This window comes from Phocoena phocoena, chromosome X (genome assembly GCF_963924675.1).
Source record: "Phocoena phocoena chromosome X, mPhoPho1.1, whole genome shotgun sequence".
NCBI lineage: Eukaryota > Metazoa > Chordata > Mammalia > Artiodactyla > Phocoenidae > Phocoena > Phocoena phocoena.
Genome location: NC_089240.1, coordinates 114,332,293 through 114,354,769, shown reverse-complemented (window position 1 = coordinate 114,354,769; position 22,477 = coordinate 114,332,293). Strand labels below are relative to the sequence as shown.

Sequence of the window (22,477 nt, the reverse complement as noted above, 5' to 3'; positions counted from 1 at the left end):
TTAGAAGTAAAGGTTTTTAAAAAAGAACTTGAAAAATTAAATATTCATATTTTAAAATAAAAACTGGTTAGCATTTGTCATTTCTTTCTTTGTGGCAATACCTGCTGAATCACTAATCTTATGTCGGCAGCTAAGGAAAAAATATGGAATCTAGATTATATCTAGATATATCCATGCCTCCCAGCGATACGGTACACAGGTAGATAAACTTTCCCTAATACCCGAAATAAAAGAGCATCTGTTGCACTTTAGGGGCATCAAAAAATGTTTTAGTAATCCTCTCCACATGACTGTGACGACCCTGATTTATAGATTACAATATACGCAGTTAGTACTAAGCTCAGGCCACATGCTGCAAATAAATGAAAACCAGCATGGAAATAGATTTACTAAAATCACTGACAGTAAGATGAGATGCTATTCTATATCTTTTTTCAAATGACGGCTCAAAGGCGGTGAATTATATTTATAGATTTCAGTGCATTTTCTGGCTGAACAAAATATGTTTATATTCCTGCTTGAGGATTTTATACCTTAAATGCAAGCAAAGCAAAGCAAAACAAAACAAAACACCAGTAACCCATCCACAGAACAGATAGTTTTAAATTTAACTTAATGAAGAACTTAGGTTCTGGATAAAACCAACTTACCTCATAAGCCTGGGGGCTGGTTAGGCATCTCGCGACGGGTCCACAGCAGGCAGGGAGGGTTGTCGTGAGAGGAGGCCCACTGTGCGTCAACAGAGGCTTCAGATAGCTGTGCCAGTTAAGGAAGAGCTGCGTTCCTTTCTTTACCAATTTAAAAGAACAATCTGTTTGATAACAATCACTGTCACAGTGTACCTACCAATTCAGATAGCAAATGTTGTCCCATTTCATGACCCTATTATGCAACGGGAGGGAGATTTTATTATTATCTCTGTTTTACAAATATGGAAACTCAGGCTCATAGAAGTCAATCATCTGCCTAAAGTCACACAATTAAGTAAATGGAGGACCAATACTCGAACCCAGATTGGCTTGATTCCAAATCCTCCGCCCTTTCCACTACATCATATTGCATTTCTGACTTTACTAAAGCCAAAAGGAAGACAAAATCACTCTCAATTTAGCGCTGAAGGAGACACGGAAGAAACTAAAGAATGGTAAGAGCCTAAAAAGAGATTAAATATTCCAGTAGTAGAATATAGCAATAAAGATGGTTTTAACTATTTATTGTAGATTCAGCTGGCCTCTTCAATGAGCTGAAACTTTAGTATCAAAGGAAACTCAATTCTAAAAACATTAAAAAATTACACATCATGAGGTCCTCTGTCATAGACTCTTATTTCAGTATTCATCTATTCTCCAAAAATAAAAATAAAAACAGATGCAACAATATATTTGATACTCAGAAGAAAAAAAGAGGGAATCATGAGAAAAAGCAGAAAAAGGGAGAAAGACACATACATATTCGCTACTTTCTAAAATTACAACTTAAGGTTGTTCTCAATTAAAAATGAGGAGGCCAAAGAAGTTTACATAAATTCTCGTATTTATAAACTCTAAGATTAAAGTACTTCATATAAACACACTTACATAGCTCATAAAACATCTTGCCACACAAAACCACTGAAAATCTGGAATGATGAATTCTACTAGTGCATTAAGTACAGAAAGTACCAGATCGTAGTTTAGTGGTACTTAACAGGCTAGTACGGGGGCTAGTAAGTCTTGGTATTTAACTCTATAAGAACAAATTCCCTAAAAACTAAAACTTACCAAATATTGACAAAAGGAAATCTGAATAGTCCTGTATTTATTAAAGAAACTAAAAACCTCTTCATACAAAAAGTTCCAGGCCCAGAAGGCTTCACTGGTTAAAATCTTCCCAGACTTAAGAAATAACACCAATCTTACACAAACTCCTCCAGAAAAATAGAAAAAGAGAAAAATTCTTCCCTACCTGTTTTATAAAACTAGCACAATCTTCCTATAGAAACTTGACAAGGACATTACAAGAAAAAAAAATCACGAGCCAATACCTCTCATGAAAAGACACAAAAATCAGACACAAAATACTAGCAAATTAAATCTAGTGACATACACAGTGAATAATATCATAATCAAGTGGGATTTGTTCCAGTAATGTAAAATTGGCTTAACATTCAAACAATTGATGAAAATCAGCAAGATAACACACTAAAGGAGAAAAAATAAATACACGATCGTCTCAGTTGATGTAGAAAAAGCGTCTAATAATATTCAATACCTATTTATGCTAAGAACTCTTAGCAGACTAGAAATAGAAAGGAATTTTCTTACATTGATCAAGGATATCTCAAAAACTGACAGCTAACATCATACTCAATGGTGAAATATTGAAAAATTTCCCCCTTAGGTCAGGAATAAGACAAGAATGCCCGCTATCATCATTTACATTTAACATTGTACTGGGAATGTCCAGCCAATATAATAAGACATAAAAAAAATACAAGGTATTGGACAAGAAAAAATAAAACATTATTATTCACTTGGTTATGTGCATAGAAAATAGAATCTAAAAACTATTAGAAATGTAAGTAAACTTAACAAGATTGCTGGATACAAGGCCAATATATAAAAATCCAATTGTATACCTATATAGTAAGGGCAAAAATATAGAAAATAAAATAAAATGAAATACATACCATTTACAATAGCACCCAAAATACCAAATATATAGAGATAAATATAATGAAAGATGTGCAAGACCAGTCACTAAAAACTATAAAACATTAATGAGAGAAGTTAAAGAAGATCTAAATGAATGGAGGATATACAGTGTTCATGGATTGGAAGACTCAATATTGTTAAAATGTCAGTTCTCTCCAAATTCATCCACAGATTTAATACAAATTCAATAATTTGCCAGCAGCTTTTTTTCTGTGTGTGTGTGAGCATGAGTGTGCATGTATGTATGGAAAATGACAAGTTGTTTCTAAAATTTAGATGAAAATGCCACGGACCTAAAATAGCTAAGGCAATACTAAAGAATGACAAACCTGTAGAATTTCTCCTATTGGATAGCAAGACTTATTAAAAAGTACAATAATTAAGAGAGTGTGGTATTGATGTAAAAACAGACAAAGAGAAAAGACGGTCCGGAAACAAGAGCCCCCCGACTTATATGGCCAAGTGATTTACAACAAAATTTCCACTGCAATACAGTGGGTTAAGGATGGCATTTCCAATAAACGGTGCTGGGTCAACTGAATACTCGTACGGGAAAAATAGGTCTTGACCCACACCTCACACAAAAATCAATTTGTAATGGATCGAAAATTTAAATGTGATAGTTAAGACAATCATATGTTTAGAAGAAAACATAGGAAAATATCTTCACGACCTTGGGATATAAAAGATCTCTTAAGACACAAAAAGCACTAACCATAAAAGAAAAGATTAATGAAATAAACTTCATTAAAATGAAGAATTTCTGTTCCTCAAAAGACAGGATTACAAAAATGAAAAGGTGAGCTATAGATTGGGAGAAGATAGTCACAATACCTATAACTAACAAAGAACTCAATTCAGGAATGTAGAAAGAATTACAAGTAAATAAAAAAAAAGATAAGACAGTTCAATTAGATAGTGAGCAAAAGAACCTAACAGACACACTTCATAAAAGAGGATATCCAAATGGCCAATAAACATATGAAAGGAAACCTCATCAGAGGAATGCAAATTAAACCACATGAGATATCACCACATACCCACTGAAATGGCTAAAATTTCAAATGCTGACCAATACCAAGTTTTGGAGGAGATGTGGAACAACTTAACTTGCTGGTGGGAGTGTAAATTGGTTACACCCACTCTGGAAAACGGGTTGGCAATATCTATTAAAGCTAAACATACACTTGCTCCAAATTCCACTCCTAGGTATATACCCAAGAGAAATGAGTGCCTATGTTCATCAAAAGATATACAAACAGGGAATTCCCTGGTGGCGCAGTGGTTAAGAATCCGCCTGCCAGTGCAGGGGACATGGGTTCAAGCCCTGGTCGGGGAAGATCCCACACGCTGCGGAGCAACTAAGCCCACGCGCCACAACTACTGAGCCTATGCTCTAGAGCCCGCAAGCCACAACTACTGAGCCCACGTGCTGCAACTACTGAGCCCGTGTGCCTAGAGCCCACGTTCCGCAACAAGAGAAGCCACCGCAGTGAGAAGTCCACGCACCACGATGAAGAGCAGCCCCCGCTCACCGCAACTAGAGAAAGCCCTCCTGCAGCAACAAAGACCCAACACAGCCATAAATAAATTAATTAATTAAAAGATTATTTTAAAAAAAAGGATGTACAAATGTTTAGCTTTATTTATAATCGTCAAAAGCAGGAAACAACCTAAATGTTTATCAACAATAGTTTCTGAGATATCCTTAACCAAAAAAAAAAAAGAAAGCCCCCAAAAACCAAAACCCTGTAGTATATTCATACTATTTATGGAACACTACACAGCAATGATAAAGAATGAATTACTACTGGTCCAGGCAACAATATAGATAAGTTACACAATGTTGACTGAAAGAAGCAAAACATAAAGTAATACATAGTATATAATTCCATTTATATGAAGATCAAAAATAGGTAAAACTAATCCATGTTGCAAGAAATCAGAACAGTGGCCGCCCTTTTGGCTGGGATAGGGTAGGCCTTCAGGGAAGGCATTACTGACTGCAGGGAAAACAGGGAGCCTTCTGGGGTGCTTGAAATGTTCTTCATATCTTTATATGGGTGGCAGGCACACAGGTGTATACATAAGTCAAAATTCATTAAGCCGTATCCTTAAGATTTGTATACATTACTGTATTTAAGTTATATCTCAATTATAACAAATGAACAAACGGACTGCACAAAGGAACTGAAATCTAGAATGATGAATGATTAATTATACTAGGGCACTAGGTATTAAAATTACCAAGTCTTTGTCTAGTAGTACTGAGTCAATTCTTGGTGGTCACTTCTATAAGAATACAAAAAAATATTATTCTACTCTTTCTCTACATTAGGATCATTTAATTATTTTGTATATTATGCAGAAAATATACAAAACATTTACGAAGGAAAAACTAAACAATTTTTATTAAATCAGAGGGATGAAAAAATCCCAAGAGATATGGGAGTGGCTTATACCCAAAATGCTGATAATGGAGCCAAAAGTAATGACATAATCATTAAACAATTTTTTTTTTTTTTTGCGGTACGCAGGCCTCTCACTGTTGTGGCCTCTCCTGTTGCGGAGCACAGGCTCCGGACGCGCAGGCTCAGCGGCCATGGCTCATGGGCCCAGCCGCTCCGCGGCATGTGGGATCTTCTCGGACTGGGGCATGAACCCGTGTCCCCCGCATCGGCAGGTGGACTCTCAACCACTGTGCCACCAGGGAAGCCCTCATTAAACAATTTTAAGGAGCCAGGATCTCTCTCCCTCTAATAGGAGTCTTAATACCATAGATAAGCGAGTATTCATGTTCCTGTATATTAATTTTGAGTCCTCGCAAAAAGTGAATGTAAAAATCTAGCAAACAGAATATAGTAAATAGTAGCTTCTAATGATAATTGTCAAGCGCATTTTTTGTAAACATAGAAGGTTTTGATCAGAAAGTCAAAAGCAAGGGAAAAACATTTTACATGGTTGTCCCAAATTTGCTTCAATGGAACATAAACCAGGTTTTGATTCCCTTACTGATAAGTCTTAGCCAGAAAGAACTCCATGGTCCCTTTTTCTAGTTCAACTTTCAAATAAGAAATTAATTTTAATAAATAGTGAGTGATAAAATGTTTTTTAAAAGGCATGATTTAAACAGGTTGTTATATATAGCCCGACCCAAAGTATAGCTATGAAGAAGACTGTTACGATAGGACAAGAAGGAAATCTGGTAAACAATGAAGCACTGGCATTCTGAATGGAGGGGAGAATCTCCCAGTCTGTGGAAAGGTCAGAGAAAAAACGACATCGTTGACTACTGCGGTACCTAGCATCACTGAATTTCTCATTCTCATGTTTTTTCCTAAGGCAGTCTTTCCTCTTTTACTCTAACAAGCACACGGACAAACACCAACAAATCCCTTTTGCGGCATTCACTCGATTAGCTAAAGGACAATAAATATTAAAGTTTGCTCAATAAATAAACCTATATATCAAAACAAGTCTATCATAAGGGCTCCTGAGTCCCTGCACACAGCAAGCTTCTGCAATAACCAGTCCTTACTGGTTCCATGGGTTTTCAGAGGATTCATCTGTGTGGGTTTCCTCTGGTAACCTTCTCTACTACACTGAAGGGGAAAGGGAAGATCAAAGGCAGGTTTTATATTCCAGTTCAGGAAGAGAGTGGTCAAAACCGTTGTTCCATTAAACTCTAGCGTCCATGTCCATACTGCCATTTTTTTTCTCAGTTAAGGATACTTATGATCAAAGTTATACCATATCCGGAAAAGCCAGGCACTCTCTGCTTTGGTAGTTCTTCTTTCACTTTCAGGAATACCCTGCAAACAGATCATAAATCAATACATACACAAAGATAAAAACACATTTTTTTAAGAGTCATTTCTTTGTAGAATCAGGAACATAGCCTACCGCACACGAGATACTCTCCAACATGGGTAACATGAGAAATTTAACAGCTTGTACACTGCGGCTTGGGAATAAAAAATTGAAGTGTTTTTCTGAACACCTTTATTACTCAGGCTGCTTACTGATTTATGAGTCTACTGGCATTTAAAAATATTAGTGTGGGATAATCCATCCCCTAAATCTGAAAGGCTTACACCCATGTGAACTGCACCTTAAGTAGAAAACATCCCATCAACATCCCGATCTCTGGGAGTTGTCATGGGTCCCAAAGTTAACTGGCATTTTCAAAGTTGCTACTATGTTCTTAGAACACTAACAAAATGTAAGTAAGTAGGGAAATTCCATGTTAAGCCTGACTGGGTAGGAGGGAAAAGTAACAGCAAGCAGGCCTCTTCAAAAACAGCTCCCCCAAAACATAAACTGGGTCCTTATGTGTAATATGATGCGGTCGGCCAGCAGTGGCGCTGTTAGGCCACCTGGTTCCTCTCGGCTCTGACACGAACTAGTTGGGCAACTCCCTTTCCCTCTCTCCAGCGGAGTTTTTTCATGTATACAATGTTACTCGAAGGCTCTATCCAGCATGAATGTTCTATGTTTCCGGGATTTTCGAAGAGTACGGAGTTTAGATTCTGGCTTTTGGTTCCTGTTCTTCCTGATCTTCGAAATAAATGATTCTTCCTCTCAACAAGTATCAAAACATAGACAATATAAAAATGTTTGAGAACACTGTATGGGCTTACAAGAGCGGAGAATCACCCATATTTCCTTTCACATCAGGAGGCATTGGTTTGCAGTCTCCACTTTTTGAAGAGCGACGAATCTGTAAATCTCACACGATCTCTCACTACATGAGCACCTGTACACCCAACTCCCACACGCTCCGTAGTTACTAAAATCTTCCTCTGGGCTTCCCAGTGGACACTCGAAATACTGAGTGAACAATATACTGAGCCAAGGCATCCATACGGCTTTGAGGGCAAGGTAAAAATGAGATTTTTTTTCCTGGATGTCACAGCTGCTACTCACCTACCTGGCTCTCTCCCTGTCACTCCATTTCCATTTGTCCTCTGTGGCGACAGAGGGGACATAGCAAGCGGAGACTTACGCAGATGGTGATCAAGCGTTTGTCCGAGGGCCTGTTTGGTAACTCTTCTTGTTTGGCCGTGGGGGTGGAGGCACTGAGGAGCTATTGCCCCTTGGAAAGCACCCCAGCAGCTCACCATCACGGGAATTTATCCAGCCTTGTACAAATAGTGCAAGCCCATGAAATTATACTTTAAGGTTCTGACCACAAAAGGGGCAAGTACTTACTATGTCACGTACACACTCAGCACTCAATAGCTAGCAAAATTAGCATTCAGGAAATGAATCTGATAAAAAACATTTTTAAACTACACTCTGAAGACAAATAAACCAGGGCTTGTTTCAGACAGGAAAAAGAACCGTGTTTTTAAAGAGATGCTTTCCATCTTCAAAAACCTCATTTCTGTGATTCCCCATCTCATGTCTAGGGCAGAGGCACATAGTCAGTGGTGCTCAGAAAGCATTAACAAGTGGCGGGAAAATACCAGAAAAGGGTGGTCAGTCTAGGGGAAGGCACTGAGTCACACTGCATTCAGTCTACCAGGTTCAGGTTCAGACAAACAACTGAGAAAGCGACACATGGAAGTAAGCAAGGAAACATGGGCAGGGCTGAGGCACGGGGTAAGAAAGCACATTCTCCTGAACAGGCAGGAAAGACTGGCTGAAGAGTCCAACGCTTCTGGGCAGTTCTCAAGGGCAGCTGCTGGTCATCCAATTTGAAAGTTACACAGGAAGAGCAGCTGGAGTGGGGCTTACATCAGAGACAAGCCTTCATGCGCAAACCAAAGTGGAAAAAGGCTCCCCGTGCCAGAGCAGTCACTTGAAAACCCAGGAGCACTTAAGGGACTGCTCTCGTCTGTGGCCAAAGCCCAGGTTGGCCCAAAGATAGGAGAGCTGTCACCCTTGATAACCACACGCTGCCTAAAATTCAGTTTTGTCTCTATCGAGCAGTGAGAAAAGCCAGGAATGATGTCAGTTAAAAGCTGATGCAAATAGGACAGGATCTAAATAATAGTGACATGAAGTCTACAGTAGATTTGTTTTCTTTCCAAGCGACTACACATTTGACAGAAATGCCAGAGACAACACAAATGCATATTTACCAAATGTTCTTGGTCTGAATCAACACCAACCCTAAAGGAGAAATACAAAAGGAAAATGAGATCTTGAAGTCAAAAGAAAAATTGTCTATTCACATACAGGCACTGTCAGGCAACTGCTTTTCTCAACACAGAAGCTATGGAATGCTTAATATTTTCGTGCTTCTCGATGGCTGGTGACGTAGACTTTTGGCTCCCACCACTCTCCTTAGCACAGCTTGGACCCTAAGGCAAGCAGGGTCTACTAATATTCTCTTCCTGCAATCCAATCCCACTTACCAGTTTCAGAAAAAGAACTTTTTCTTCTGTAAGTCCACTACAAGCAGGAGTCAGGGAAAGCAGCATTGCCCCAGTGGTTGAATAAGAACTACAACGTAGTTCCAAAAACAAGGCTGGGCCCAGTGCAGTTCCAGGAGGGAGCTGCATGTTTTCGGACCTCTCGGCTCTCACGGCAACATCCTCTTATGACTGCAGAGAGGGTCCAATTACAGGGGTTTTCCCATAGGCTAATGGACAGACATTAGCCTTGGTTCTTCAGAATTCTTTCTTATCTGCTTTCCGTATCCCAGGGAACAGCTTCATTATGAAGAAGCTCTCTTTGACTCCTCTACCCCCTCAGCACGAGCACTCACCAACCCCGCTCATTCTTCCCCTAAACTGTTTCTCAGGTCTTCTCTCCTTTCCAACTGCTCAAACTCGGGCCTCATTCCGACTCGTGGGGTCTGGAGCAACTGGCTGTAAGGTTGCCCAGCTGCCAGGCTCTCCTGTAGAGTTAGCTGTCTCAAGCAGAGAACTAACTCACTGGCTTGTTCCCTGGACAAAAGACTCTGAGAGCAGCTTGCAACCCAGAGGGTCAAGTCTAAAGTCCTTTGTGTGGCATACAAGACTCTACAAACTAGCCTCCCCCGCTGCTCCAGCCTAGCTTTCCCCTCATCCTCGCCCACATACCCGCTGTTAACCAGACCGACTGCTCCTCTCCCCAAATCCTGTCCTCCCCTGAGCTTCCACGCCTCCGCTCATGGTGTTCCCTCTCTCGGAAATGTACTGCCCCTTATTTTTTTTTTTTGTCCTCCTTTTTCAAGTTCCAAAGGAACCATTCTATGGCCCCTTCAGGCGGGATTTTTCCTTTGTGCTTTTACAGCACTTTCTAGATTCCTTTATTATAATACTTAGCACAGTATAGTTATTTACCAGTCAGTCTCCCCCAAAAGACTGTGAGCTCCCTGAGGGTAAAGGCCATGTCCCAATTCATCTCCGTATCCCCAGAGTCTAGCACAGTATGTGACACACAATAGGTGCTCAAATGTTTATCGATTAAGGTCACTACTACAGACAACACAGTAAAAATAGCAGTGTGAGAAGCTGTAGCAGGAGCAGCCCAGTAACACTGAAGGGAGGAAAATGATGCACGACCTTATCTGGAAGGCAAGTGAATCAGGGCCAAAGACTTGAAAAGAGATGGCCACGACCAGCTTCAGAATTGAAAGAAACACTCATTTCTTCCTTGTTAAGATGGCCAGAAGCTGTTTAATATCTTCTTAGCCAGATTAAACTCTAATCACATTTGTGTATCTCAAGTGACATCTAGTGGTCCTGAAGACAGCACATTTGGGTTTTTTTGGGTTTTTTAATAAATTTTATTTATTTATTTATTTATTGGCTGCATTGGGTCTTCGTTGCTGTGTGCGGGCTTTCTCTAACTGGGGTGAGCGGGGGCTACTCTGTTGCGGTGCACGGGCTTCTCATCGTCGTGGCTTCTCTTGCTGTGGAGCACGGGCTCTAGGCGTGTAGGCTTCAGTAGTTGTGGCATGTGGGCTCAGTAGTTGTGGCTCGCGGGCTCTAGAGCTCAGGCTCAGTAGTTGTGGTGCACAGGCTTAGTTGCTCTGCGGCATGTGGGATCTTCCCGGGCCAGGGCTCAAACCTGTGTCCCTTGCATTGGCAGGCAGATTCTCTTTTTTTTTTTTTTTTTTTTTTTGCAGTATGCGGGCCTCTCACTGCTGTGGCCTCTCCCGTTGCGGAGCACAGGCTCCGGACGTGCAGGCTCAGTGGCCATGGGTCATGGGCCTAGCCGCTCTGCGGCATGTGGGATCTTCCCGGACCGGGTCACGAACCCGTGTTCCCTGCATCGGCAGGTGGACTCTCAACCACTGCGCCACCAGGGAAGCTCGGCAGGCAGATTCTTAACCACTGCACCACCAGGAAAGCCCCCTGAAGACAGCACATTTGTAATTCTCAGATGGAACAGTACTGGAGGCCAATTCAAGGTAATAAAATTTCTCAGAGCAGTTATTATCTGCCAGGCACTATGCTAAGCACAGGGCATAGACATGAATTAGACACGGCTCTGCCCTCAGGGAGCTCACAGACTAGTGGGGGAGACAGACACAACTAGAGCATAATCCCTAAGGGCTTTGCAATCCAGGAGGGCTGGGTTCCAATCTGACCTCATCTCCTTTCTAGCTGTTTGAATTCAGTCAAGTTATGCGGCCCTATGAACCGCAGTTCGATCACCTGGAAAATGGGGATGACAGACCCCACACAGAGTCGCTGCAAGGATTAAACAAGAAAATGTGTCTAAAGATTTTAAAACAGTGTCCCATACATCACTAACATTCTCTAAATGGTAGCTCTTATAACAATATCATTATTACAAGGCTGACCGAAACACATGCTGTAACAGAGGTACTCCATGTTAAGCAGATGGAAGAGTGGTGCTGAGAGAAAAGAAGAGGGCAAAAGGAGGAGGCGTTTGAGCTGTGCCGTCTCCTGGGAGTGAAAGAGAATTTCAGGCAGAGGCAACAGTGTGAGCAAAGGTTTGGAGATGGAGAAATGCAAAGTATGTGTGGTAAATGACAAGGAGCCAAAGGTGACTGTCACAGACTATGCGAAAGGACCTACGAAGAGCTGGCTGGCTCTCACTCACTGAGGAGCCGTTGTCCACGCAACAGGACAGATCATGTCACTTTCTTGCTTTCAAATCCTACAAGATTGCCAATTTGGATTTTAAAATCCAAACTCCTTACTGTGTCCTATAAGACCCGATAGCAGGGGTCCACAAACTACAGCCCACAGGCCAATTTGGTGCACCTCCCGCTTTTGTGAATGAAGTCTTGTGGGAACACAGCCACGGCAACATATTGTCTATGGGACTTTCATGCTGGAGTTGAGTAGCTGAGACAGAGGCCATACAGCCTTCAAAGCCTAAAATATTACTCTCTGGCCCTTTACAGGACACGTTTGCCAACCCCTGCCCCTAAAGGATCTTGCCCACCTTGTTTCCTACCTACCCTTCAGTCACTGTAGTCCAGCTAGGTGGCCTTTGTTCCTTTCCATTCAATAGGCTACATTTGTGCCTACCTCAGGGCCTTTGCACATGCTCTCCCCTCTGCCTGGACTGCTCTTCCTCCTGCTCACCATTTAACTGGCATCATCTTGTCATTCAGGTAGACTGAGCTCAAATCTAACCTCAGAGAGACCTTTCTTGACCTCCACCTATAAAATACATCTATCCCCAGCTACTATCATAGTACCTTGTTTGCCATCATAGCATTTAACATCATCTAAAATTGTCATCTTCATTTATTTACTTGCTAGCTTACTATCTGTCTTCTTCCACCACAGTATAGACATTATGAGACCAGGGACCTCTTCTATCTTATTACTATCACTGTACCTCTCCAGACCAGGGTCTCTTAACCTTCGCATTACCAACATCTTGGTCCAGATCATTCTTTGTTGTGAGGGCTGCTCTGGGCACTGGAGGATGTTCAGCAGCATCCTTGGCCTCCCCTCTTAGACTGTGACAATCAAAAATGTCTCCAGGCACTGCCAAATGTCCCTGGCGGGGGAGATCACCCCCAGTTGAGAACCACTAAGTTAGAGAACCATGGCACATAGTTGGTTCTCAATCAGTATTTATCGAATGAATGAATAAAAGGCTTTACAGACATTAATTAGCTCACTGAATCCTTACAACAACCCTGGGAGGGAGGTACTGTTACACACGTCACAAACGGGGAAACTGAGGCTGAGAAAGGTTAAAGAACTTGCTCAAGATCACAGAATTACTAAACGAAGGGGCAAGAACTCAAAGTCAGGTCTGATCCTGCATGAATCTTAAACCTGGAGGACTTTTTAGTATCTTCACAGTTGTACTAGACAAATTTGGGGGGAGGTAAGAAAAACTTAAATTCCAGTCTCTGTTTGAAAAGAGGCCAAAACCCCCCCCACCCCAAACAGCAACAACAGTAACAAGAGTTAACCTAAGACTGTAAAGTAATGGATACAACTGAATGCCAAACTATGCTACAGGACAGGCAAGATGGAGCCAAAAAGCTTGCAAAGCTGGTGAGGTAGATTCGACTTTATGTGAATAGGTAGGTTTTTGTGGGGTTTTTTTGGGGGGGGGGGCTAAGCGTGGGTATTTGGTTTGGTTTACGTGGAAGGCAGTTAGGGAAGAGAACTGATTCTACTTAAACACTGAGACTCCACTTAAGACTGTTATTTTTCCTAAATTATCTCACATTTAATTTTGTTGTTCTTAGTAGAATAAGGAAGAGCCTTCATTTACAAGCTCTTGAGGAAAAAAAGGAGTTTAATCCTTCGAAAATGGACCACCCTCATTTCGTGATGCAGCATTCTAGGAGAAATTAAGTGAGACTGGAGGCTCCTCTGTCCACCACTTAATGATATGTATGACCTTGAATAACTTAGAAACTTCCTAAGCCTCTATTTCCTCACTTGTAAATGGAGCGATTGTCATTAGACAAATATGTAACATGTACCTAGCACAATGCCTAGCACATAGTAGGTTCTCAACAAATGCCAGGTCCTCCCTGAAGTAATAATCAGGGTTACAAGAACATTATTTTGGTGTATTTTCAATTATCTACAATAACAGCACAGGAATTGTAAGAAAGGGATTTGAACAGTAAAGGGAGAGAAAGGCAGTAACAACGTTCAAAGTCTGAGCGCCAGCTGCAATTTAGAGTGTTAAGAGAAAGGCATAATAGAATGAAAAAAATGGAGAACAGATTCTATAAGATGCGAAATACTGTTTTTTCTAATGAACCTTACACATGCTGGAAGCTCAGTAGCTCTTAAGGTCTATGAAGTTACAGCCAAACACAGAAGTAAAATCTACAAAGGCTTTAGCAACATACACTGCTATACCCATGGAAACAAAGGCAGAACTCTTGAGATACAAGGGAGCTTTCCAATTGAATACATTAACTAGTGTGCATTCAAGACTAAGACGTCACAACCTTGGCCTTGGATTGCCAGGTCAGGAACCATGCTGATCATGAAGATGAGAAAGAATGACAATATCCAGTTGTGATTGGGGTTGGGATAAACCGGACTGCCTCATATACTGCAAATATAAGAAAATTTTTGATCCGGTCTGGTAATATGGATCATAAACCTTAAATAGAGGCATATCCCTTGACCAAGCAATTCCACTTTTTAGGAATGCATCCTAAGGAAATAGATAAGTGTGCAATGGTGTATGCATTTACAAACGTTCACACTCAGTAAGAGCAAAATCCTCAATTGTTAGCCATAACAGCAAAATCCTAGAAACAATACAAAAGTCCAATGGTAGGGATTTGGTTAATAAATTATAATATATGCAGCCACTAAAATAATGATATTTACTAACATAAATGTCTATGCTATATTACATTTAAAAATCAGTTTACAAGAGTACCTGAAGTGTTGCCCCTTTTTGTTAAAAAAATATGTAAAGCACAGCAAGAGGTCTGGCAAGACATCCCTCAAAAGTGTTAACAACAGTTTTTATTCTTCTTTTGCATGTTTCCCATTTTTTTCTGTACTACATGTTATATACTTTTTAAAAGAAACGAAATATTAGAGACCTGTCAAAGCTCAAAATTGTCTCATGATTAAAACAACCCATATTATATTTTAATATTAAAATGAGGGCCCCTCACTACTTACCTTATATGCAAGCATGACAGCATGGCGGTGGTACCACCACCAAACACCCACACAGTAAAAAACACAATCAGAAGTGTGGTGCTGAACATCATTTGGCGGGCGTAAGTGGCAGTATCTCGAATGGCCAAGGCAAATGCCATTGCACCACGAAGGCCTACAAGGGAATGGAAGAAGGACAATGCGAGCTTCATAAATTCAGAGAAATAGGGCACATTCTGAGACCTTAGAAGAGCATGAACAAATACGTAATATATTTTAACATACAAAAGTATATACAAACAAATACAAAAAGAATTAGCAGATGATACAGGCATTGATCGTTTAACAATTTTTTGAAATCTGTTTTAAAATTTACTTAAAGTTCACTCTTTTGGGTGTACGGTTCCATGAATTTCGACAAATGTATAGAGGTGTGTGACCACTACTACAAGTGAGACACAGAGCGGTTTCATCGCCCCTCTCCCAAATTCGTTTGTGCTACCCTCATTTTAGTCTAACCTCTCATCACCCTACCAAACCCTAGCAACCACTGATCTGCTCTGCATCGCCGGGCTTTTGTCTTTTTGAGGATGTCGCGTAAATGGAACATATGGTATGTAACCATTCGAGCCTGGCTTCTTTCACTCAGCATAATGCCTCTGACGTCCATGCATGTTGTTGTGTGTATCACTAGTTTGTTCTTTTTAGTGCTGAGGAGCATTCCATGGCACGGATGTACCACAGTTTGCTTATTCCCTCACTCACTGGAAGACAGACAGTTGGGCTGTTTCCAGGTTTTGGCAATTACAAATTGCCGTAAACACTCACATACAGGTTTTTGTGTGAAAATGCATCATCTTTACCTCCTCCACTACACGTGACATAGTTCCGAACTGGGAATTGGGAACCAGAACATGAAAAAATCCCCATAGAAGGGAATGGCACACTTTTAAAAAGAATTTTCTACTGGAGGTTGCAACTTTAATATTTAAGGGAGTCTCACATTATCAGCATATCATTTCCATCTGAAATCAAGTTGGTGTATGCACTGTGAGTTGTTTCTTGGAGTAAGCAAGAGAGGGAATTATAACTTACCAGCAAACATCATCATGTGTTGAAAATTTGATCCAATCTTACTTCTTCTACCCAAATTAAGTAGGAGGGACAAGGGATAAATATTGGCAGCTCTTCCCAAGAAAATAGCAATCTAAAATTATTAATAAGTTAAGGATAATTCTTTTTATTATTAACATTCTTTACACTATACCTTCAAGATGGTGAAACACTATCTTAGGGAGCTCAGTTTCTAACACACAGTCTTCACTTATTTTTTTAATTAAAAAAATTTTTTAACATCTTTACAGGAGTATAATTGCTTTACAATGGTGTGTTAGTTTCTGCTGTATAACAAAGTGAATCAGTTATATGTATATATATATATATATATATACCCATATCCCCTCCCTCTTGCATCTCCCTCCCACCCTCCCTATCTCACCTCTCTAGGTGGTCACAAAGCACCGAGCTTTTATCCCCCTGTGCTATGCAGCTGCTTCCCACTAGCTATGTATTTGATGTTAGGTAGTGTATATATGTCAATGCCACTCTCTCACTTCATCTCAGCTTACCCTTCCCCCTCCCTGTAACAGTCTTTAGATTCCACTGTCTGACTCAGCACCATCCAGTGGACCTTTCTGCCACGATAGTACTATAGCTGCACTCTCCAACATGATGAGTGCCTGAAGTGTGGCTAGTGTGACTGAAATTTTCATTTAATTTCATTAACTTAAATTTAAATAATTACATGTGGTTAGTTGCTACCAAATTGGACACTGCAGGTCTAAGATATAGGACATTCATTAGATGAATAGGAACATGTTTAAAAACAGAGCTTCTTTGGCATAACCTTAAGATTACTAATATAACAGTCTAGTTCATCTTAACTGACAGTGTTGGTAGGGGGAAGAGTAATACTGGCTAAACTTGCCCTTGCTTCCTCAGAACAAAGGGCAGCTCAAACACCTCATACCACTGAAATTCCTGCTAACCTTGATGTACTCCTCTGAGTTTACACTTTCACCCTGCTTCAAAGGGAAGGCTTAATTGGAATTAAGAATAGTTTTAACTAGAAACCAATTTTAGTGTCTTTTTCTCCAGTTTTCTCTCTATAGAGACTCTTGCTTTAAAGTACAATTTTGGTTTCAGGAGTTACAATACAGTCTCCACCTCATTTTCTGAAAGGAATATAAAGGAAAATCTAAGATTAAAAACAAAAGAAGGTGGGGGGGAAAAAAAGGTGGGGGAAAACAGTGCTGACCTAAGTAACTTTGTAAATGCGTGGAGTTTGTAGGACTAAAGGCAAAAGGAACTGCAGATAAGCATTACATGCTCATTGATAAAGTTGCTTCCCATGGGAGCACTGGGTAACAATCCTGATATTACTATGCATGCTGGAATGGAACAGTTAAGTAATGGATGGTAGAAGGTGGGAGCCAGGTTTCCCACTATTGGAATGGGGATTCACAGATCAGCAGGGGAGGAGGCTAGAATGACCCATATGGTAACGGATTAGAGTTGGAGACATTGGTATCTGGCTTAATAGAAATACAGATGGCTACCTATGTAAATATTTATAGATACACATATATTCAGGAGCTAATATATACATATATATTCCTCCTCTGTCAGCTGGAGGGGCTTAGAAACCAGGACACCCAGTAGCACTGAGCATACCTAGAGCCCAGATCTTGGTTTCTAATACCATTCCCCAATAAAAGGAACCAGGGCTCCTTGGAGAAATGGCTGATTCTAGGGCTGGGGCAGAAAATATATAAGATGAGCCTGAAGCACCTTATAGTTCCAGAAAGTGAGGAAGCATTCACAAAAATTTAAACAAAAACAAAACAAAACAAAAAAACACAAGGGACACAGGAGCTCACTGAAAGAGCTTCTAGTGGCCAAAGCTGGAACAGGTCAAGCAACACAATTTTAAAAGAAGTACTGTATTATAACCTGAAGTATAAAATAAATATCAATGAGTTTGTACTGATATAAATAAGTGATAGCTTAAAACAATAAATGGGGGAGAATAGAAAAATCTCCCGTGGAAAGAATTTCAAATAATTTTCTAGATACGCTGTCTTCGAGGCGGTGGAACTGAACTCCCCAGTCCCTAAGTGTGGCTCCCTGTAGTGACTCCCTTCTAAGCAGTACAACATAGAAAGGGGGGAAATTGAGGAGCTTTACAATGGAGCAACCTGACAAACGCTATCTAGGCTAAGTGGTTAAGACCCAACACAGCCAAAAATAAATAAATAAATAAATTAATTAAAAAAAAAAAAAACGAACAAGAAGTAGTGAGGCATAAACTTAGGGGGAGTTTTCCTGGCACATTCCAGGCTAACTTACAACCTAGGAACACGACCTCCGGGAAGGCTCTGCTGCCCTAGTAACCAGACTTGGGAATGGAGAAACGCTGCCGCCTTTTGGCCGTTTCCTGCAACAGCAGATTTAAACACAGTGCTAATGGTCACTTAATATTCACAATAATTGCAGACCCATGAATGACACCTCCCCTCAAAAAAAATTGGGGGGTCAAAAATCGACCAAAAATTTCCAAAGAAGGCAACCTTTCAAGAAGACAATTTCAAGAGGCATATTTTACTCACATGTTTTCTTTTCTTTTTTAACAATAAAGGGCATGGAAAATGCTCAATATCATGAATTAAGAAAGACAGGCAAATCCAACATTATTAACATGCTGATAAGTATGTGCCCTTACCATGATGTGATGAGAATGGCACATTACTTCTGTGGTCTTCCTCCCAAAGAACACACAAGCCTGCTCTAAACACGGGAAAAACATCAGGCAAATTCCAGTCGTGGGACACCCTGAAAAATACCTGACCAGTACCCCGTCAAAATTGTCAAAGGTCATCAAAAACAAGGAATGTCTGAGAAACTGTCACAGTCAACTGGAACCTCCAGAGGCATGATGACTCGACAAAATGTGGCAGCCTGGATGGGACTTCGGATGAGAACAAGGACATTAGGGAAAAACTCTGGGGATCTGAATAAAGTATGAACTTCAGTTAATAATAATGTATCAAGGGCTTCCCTGGTGGCTCAGTGGTTGAGAGTCCGCCTGCCGATGCAGGGGATACTGGTTCATGCCCCGGTCCGGGAAGATCCCACATGCCGTGGAGTGTCTGGGCCCGTGAGCCGTGGCCGCTAAGCTTGCGCGTCCGGAGCCTGTGCTCCACAACGGGAGAGTCCACAACAGTGAGAGGCCCGCGTACCGCAAAAATAAATAAATAAATAATAATAATAATGTATCAATATTGGTTTATTAATTGTGACAAGCATGCCATGCTAATGTAAGATGTTAACAATAGGGGAAACTGGGTGTGGGGTATATGAGAACTTTCTGTATTTACAATTTTTCTGTAAATCTAAAACTAGTTTAGAATCCAAAGGTTATTAAAAGTAGTGATTCCCTGAAAAAAAACAATAAACAAGAAAATAAAACAGTAACAACAAAACATGTGGGTCAATGTGGCAGTGACCGCTAGTTATATCCCCAATATCTATTTTTTCTTCCCTCAATAGTAGTAGATACTCCTCTCCATCACCTCCAATTTTCATCTGAGTATATAGACACCCAGCCTCCTCTGCTGGGAGGTGTAGCCCATGGGTGTTAGGTGGAAGTGATGTGTGCATGTTCTGGTGGGGGTGAGCCACCTGGGACCCTAAGAACAAGGGCAACTCCCTAAGGATGCTCGTAAGGCTGCTTGGGTCCCTGCTGACTTTGTGGAGCAGAGCTTGCCACATCAGTCCAGACTTTCCCATGAGAAAGAAACACATTTCTATCCTCTTTAAACCTTGGTTAACTTGGGTCATTGCCACATGAAACCAAACCTATATCCTAACAGACATAGACAGCAAGAGAGCAACTCTCTCCTGGTACGAGTCAATTTCCGTGGTAGGATTCTGTATCGAGGAACTTCAATTCCTAACAGACTCAGAAACCTATAGAGAATATTTAGCCTTGTTTCTGGATAAGTATAGTGGATCAAACCACTTGACTGCTCAAAAAATTTCTCATAGACTAGCAGGATATGAAGTTACTGATCTCATGGGAGTCTTCCAGCTAAGGTTCTTCTCTTATGAATAAGGCTTTATCATTTTTTGCCTGAAGTTAATTCTCAGAAGACTAAGACTGCAGAATGGCATTTCAGTAATACTTTACTTTCTAACACAGATCCTACTTAGAGCTTTAATTAAAGAAATATTTCTGCCAATCTCTTTTGGCAGAATCTTCATTCTGAGGTGTTTTTTTAAAAAACAGTACTTCTTTTGAAAATCACTAATTCAAACATCCCTCTCTCTGACCACAATGTTTCATGTTCATCTATCCTGGATAATTCTTCCACCTCACTGGGACCTCCAGTCCAAAGATCCTGCTACTTTTCCATCAGTCAGTCCTCTCCCTTCTTCATTTCCTTTTTTAGTCACATCTTAATAAAACTCATTCCAATACCTTGCATTCACTTACCCCTCTGTTTTCATTGCACCGACTTGACAAAACACCAAACTCAGACGGACTCAGCTATCTATTTTCTCCACGCTTACAGCTAAATTCTCCTGGACAAAGTCATACAACGGGGCAGATTGATTCTACTGTTAATACTTATTCCTCAAACTCAAGTGGGTCCCTAACACTGCTCAGCGATTCTACTGCATTCTTTTGGTCAACTCACTTTCCCACTCTTGCAACCACTATTTCCAAACCTTCTCCTCAAAACTCCTATCACCTATGGGAGCCAGCCTCCTAGAGGGTTCCCTAGTATTCACACCCTTGTGTAGCCTCTGCTAACACTGTACCAGGTTTTGTCTGTGTGACCAATAGAAAATGGCAGAAGGGGTGATGGTACATCACCTCCAAGATTAGGTCATAAAAGGCACTTTGGCCTCCATCTTGGTGCTCTCTCAGCTCACCCACTCTGGGGAAAGCTATGTTGTGCGCTGCCCCATGGAGAGGTCCACGCGGAGGAGAACTGAAGCCTCCAGCTAACAGCCGTGTCAGTGAGGTTGGGGTGGCTCCTCCATCCCCAGTCAAGTCTCGAGAGAGTGAAGCCCCAGCCCAGAGCATGACTACAACCTCAGAAGGGATCCTGGAGCCAGAACCAGCCAGTGAAGCTGCTCCTAGATTTCTGACTCTCAGAAACCATGTGAAATAATCCATGTTTGTTGTTTTAAGCTGCTAAGTTTTAGGGTAATTTGTTATATAATAGATAACTGATAGGCCACCTGCTCCTATCTCACTTTCAGCAGATGCTCTCACCTCCTACTTTACAGATAAAAATAGAAGTAATCAGACAGGAACGCCATCTTGCAAATGTACCCTCATCTCTACATACCCTACCCTTTCCTGGAACAATGGCGGAGCTGTGCTCCCTCCCACTGCAGGCCCGTCCCTCCCCACGTGCTTTGGGTTCCATCTCCTCCTGCCTTCTCATGAGACTGGCACTATTGATTGCTGTCTTTCATGTAATCAGCTTCTCCTTTTCAGCTGGGTTTTAAAAACTCAACGAGAGAGAGAGAGAGAGAGAGAGAGAGAGAGAGAGATGGGGGGAGGGAGGGAGGGAAGGAAGGAAGGAGGGAGGGGTGGGTGATCCTCCTTCCATCTTTCATCATCTTTCAACTACTGCCCTGTGGCAGACTGCAAACTGCTCCCCACCACCCAATCTCTCTTTCTTCCCTTCAGTAATCAAGGACAAACAGTTTTATCTTTTGGGGTTGGCAGAATGGCAGGAGACTTTTTTTCTGTCATTTCAATCTGTTAGTATTATTTGTGTGATAAACAAAAAATGGAAATAGAATACAATAGATAAAAAAGTTGAAATCCTGATTTGCTTTACTCAGAGGAAAATTTTATATATTTAACTGTATTCTTATCAATCATTCCTCCAGAAAACCCATGCAAATCTCAATTTAAAAAGAAGTTTCCAAAATGGAACACATAATAAAGGATACAAATGCTCCTACCACAAATGTTGGGTTAAATACATGATTCTGGAATGTGAACAGTGTCAGTCCCATGTAGGAGAAGATGAAATTCTCTGCCAAGAAATTGAGAAGCTCAAACAACTGAAACGAAATTTTAAAAGGTTAGTCCAGTAAATAAAGTTACATAATTTGAAAACATGAGTATTACTAAGATATTGAAACAGATACTTCAAATATGTAACGTTCATGTATATCCCCCCAAACTCATGATTCAGAGGGGAGCAAATGTAGAGATGACATTTTTCTGGGCCCACAGAAAAAGCCAGAAATGTTACCCCTTCACTTCCCCAATCAGCTTCCCTTCTTCAATCCCCATATTCAGTCATTCTTGTCCTCATCCTGCAAACCCTGCCAATTTTTCTTTTGCAATGTTCTTTGCTGTCCCTGCCACTGCCTTAGTCTAACTTTCATCAGTTCCCACCCATAATGCTGTGAAAGGACCCTAACTGGTAACCCTGCAATCCCTAAAACTATGGCAGTTCCAAGACACGTCCCTCTTTACGGGCTGTAAGATCCAGTTCAAATCCTTTTATCCTGGCACAGAATGCTTCATGACGACCCTCACAACAGCACCTTGCCATGTGATTTCACTTTTTACATGGGTCTCAGCCCTCACTGAGGGAGTAGGGCTTACACATTATAGCCTGGTGCTCTGTACCCTCCCCTGCTGCCTGCCCACCTCCACCTGTTCACATC

General features: G+C 40.9%; 1 protein-coding gene across 2 annotated transcripts in view; it reads right to left on the bottom strand.

Moving 5' to 3' along the window:
• SLC9A6 (solute carrier family 9 member A6) overlaps nt 1-22,477 on the bottom strand; it is a 52,477-nt gene that overhangs the window by 5,694 nt on the left and 24,306 nt on the right. For both annotated transcript variants that reach the window (XM_065901124.1, XM_065901126.1), the window contains exons 10-15: nt 21,749-21,862; nt 15,809-15,920; nt 14,735-14,888; nt 8,780-8,810; nt 6,426-6,505; nt 651-756 (exon numbers count right to left, since the gene is read on the bottom strand). In XM_065901124.1, coding sequence (XP_065757196.1) covers nt 651-756; nt 6,426-6,505; nt 8,780-8,810; nt 14,735-14,888; nt 15,809-15,920; nt 21,749-21,862 — 597 coding nt within the window. The remainder of the gene's footprint in view (nt 1-650; nt 757-6,425; nt 6,506-8,779; nt 8,811-14,734; nt 14,889-15,808; nt 15,921-21,748; nt 21,863-22,477) is intronic.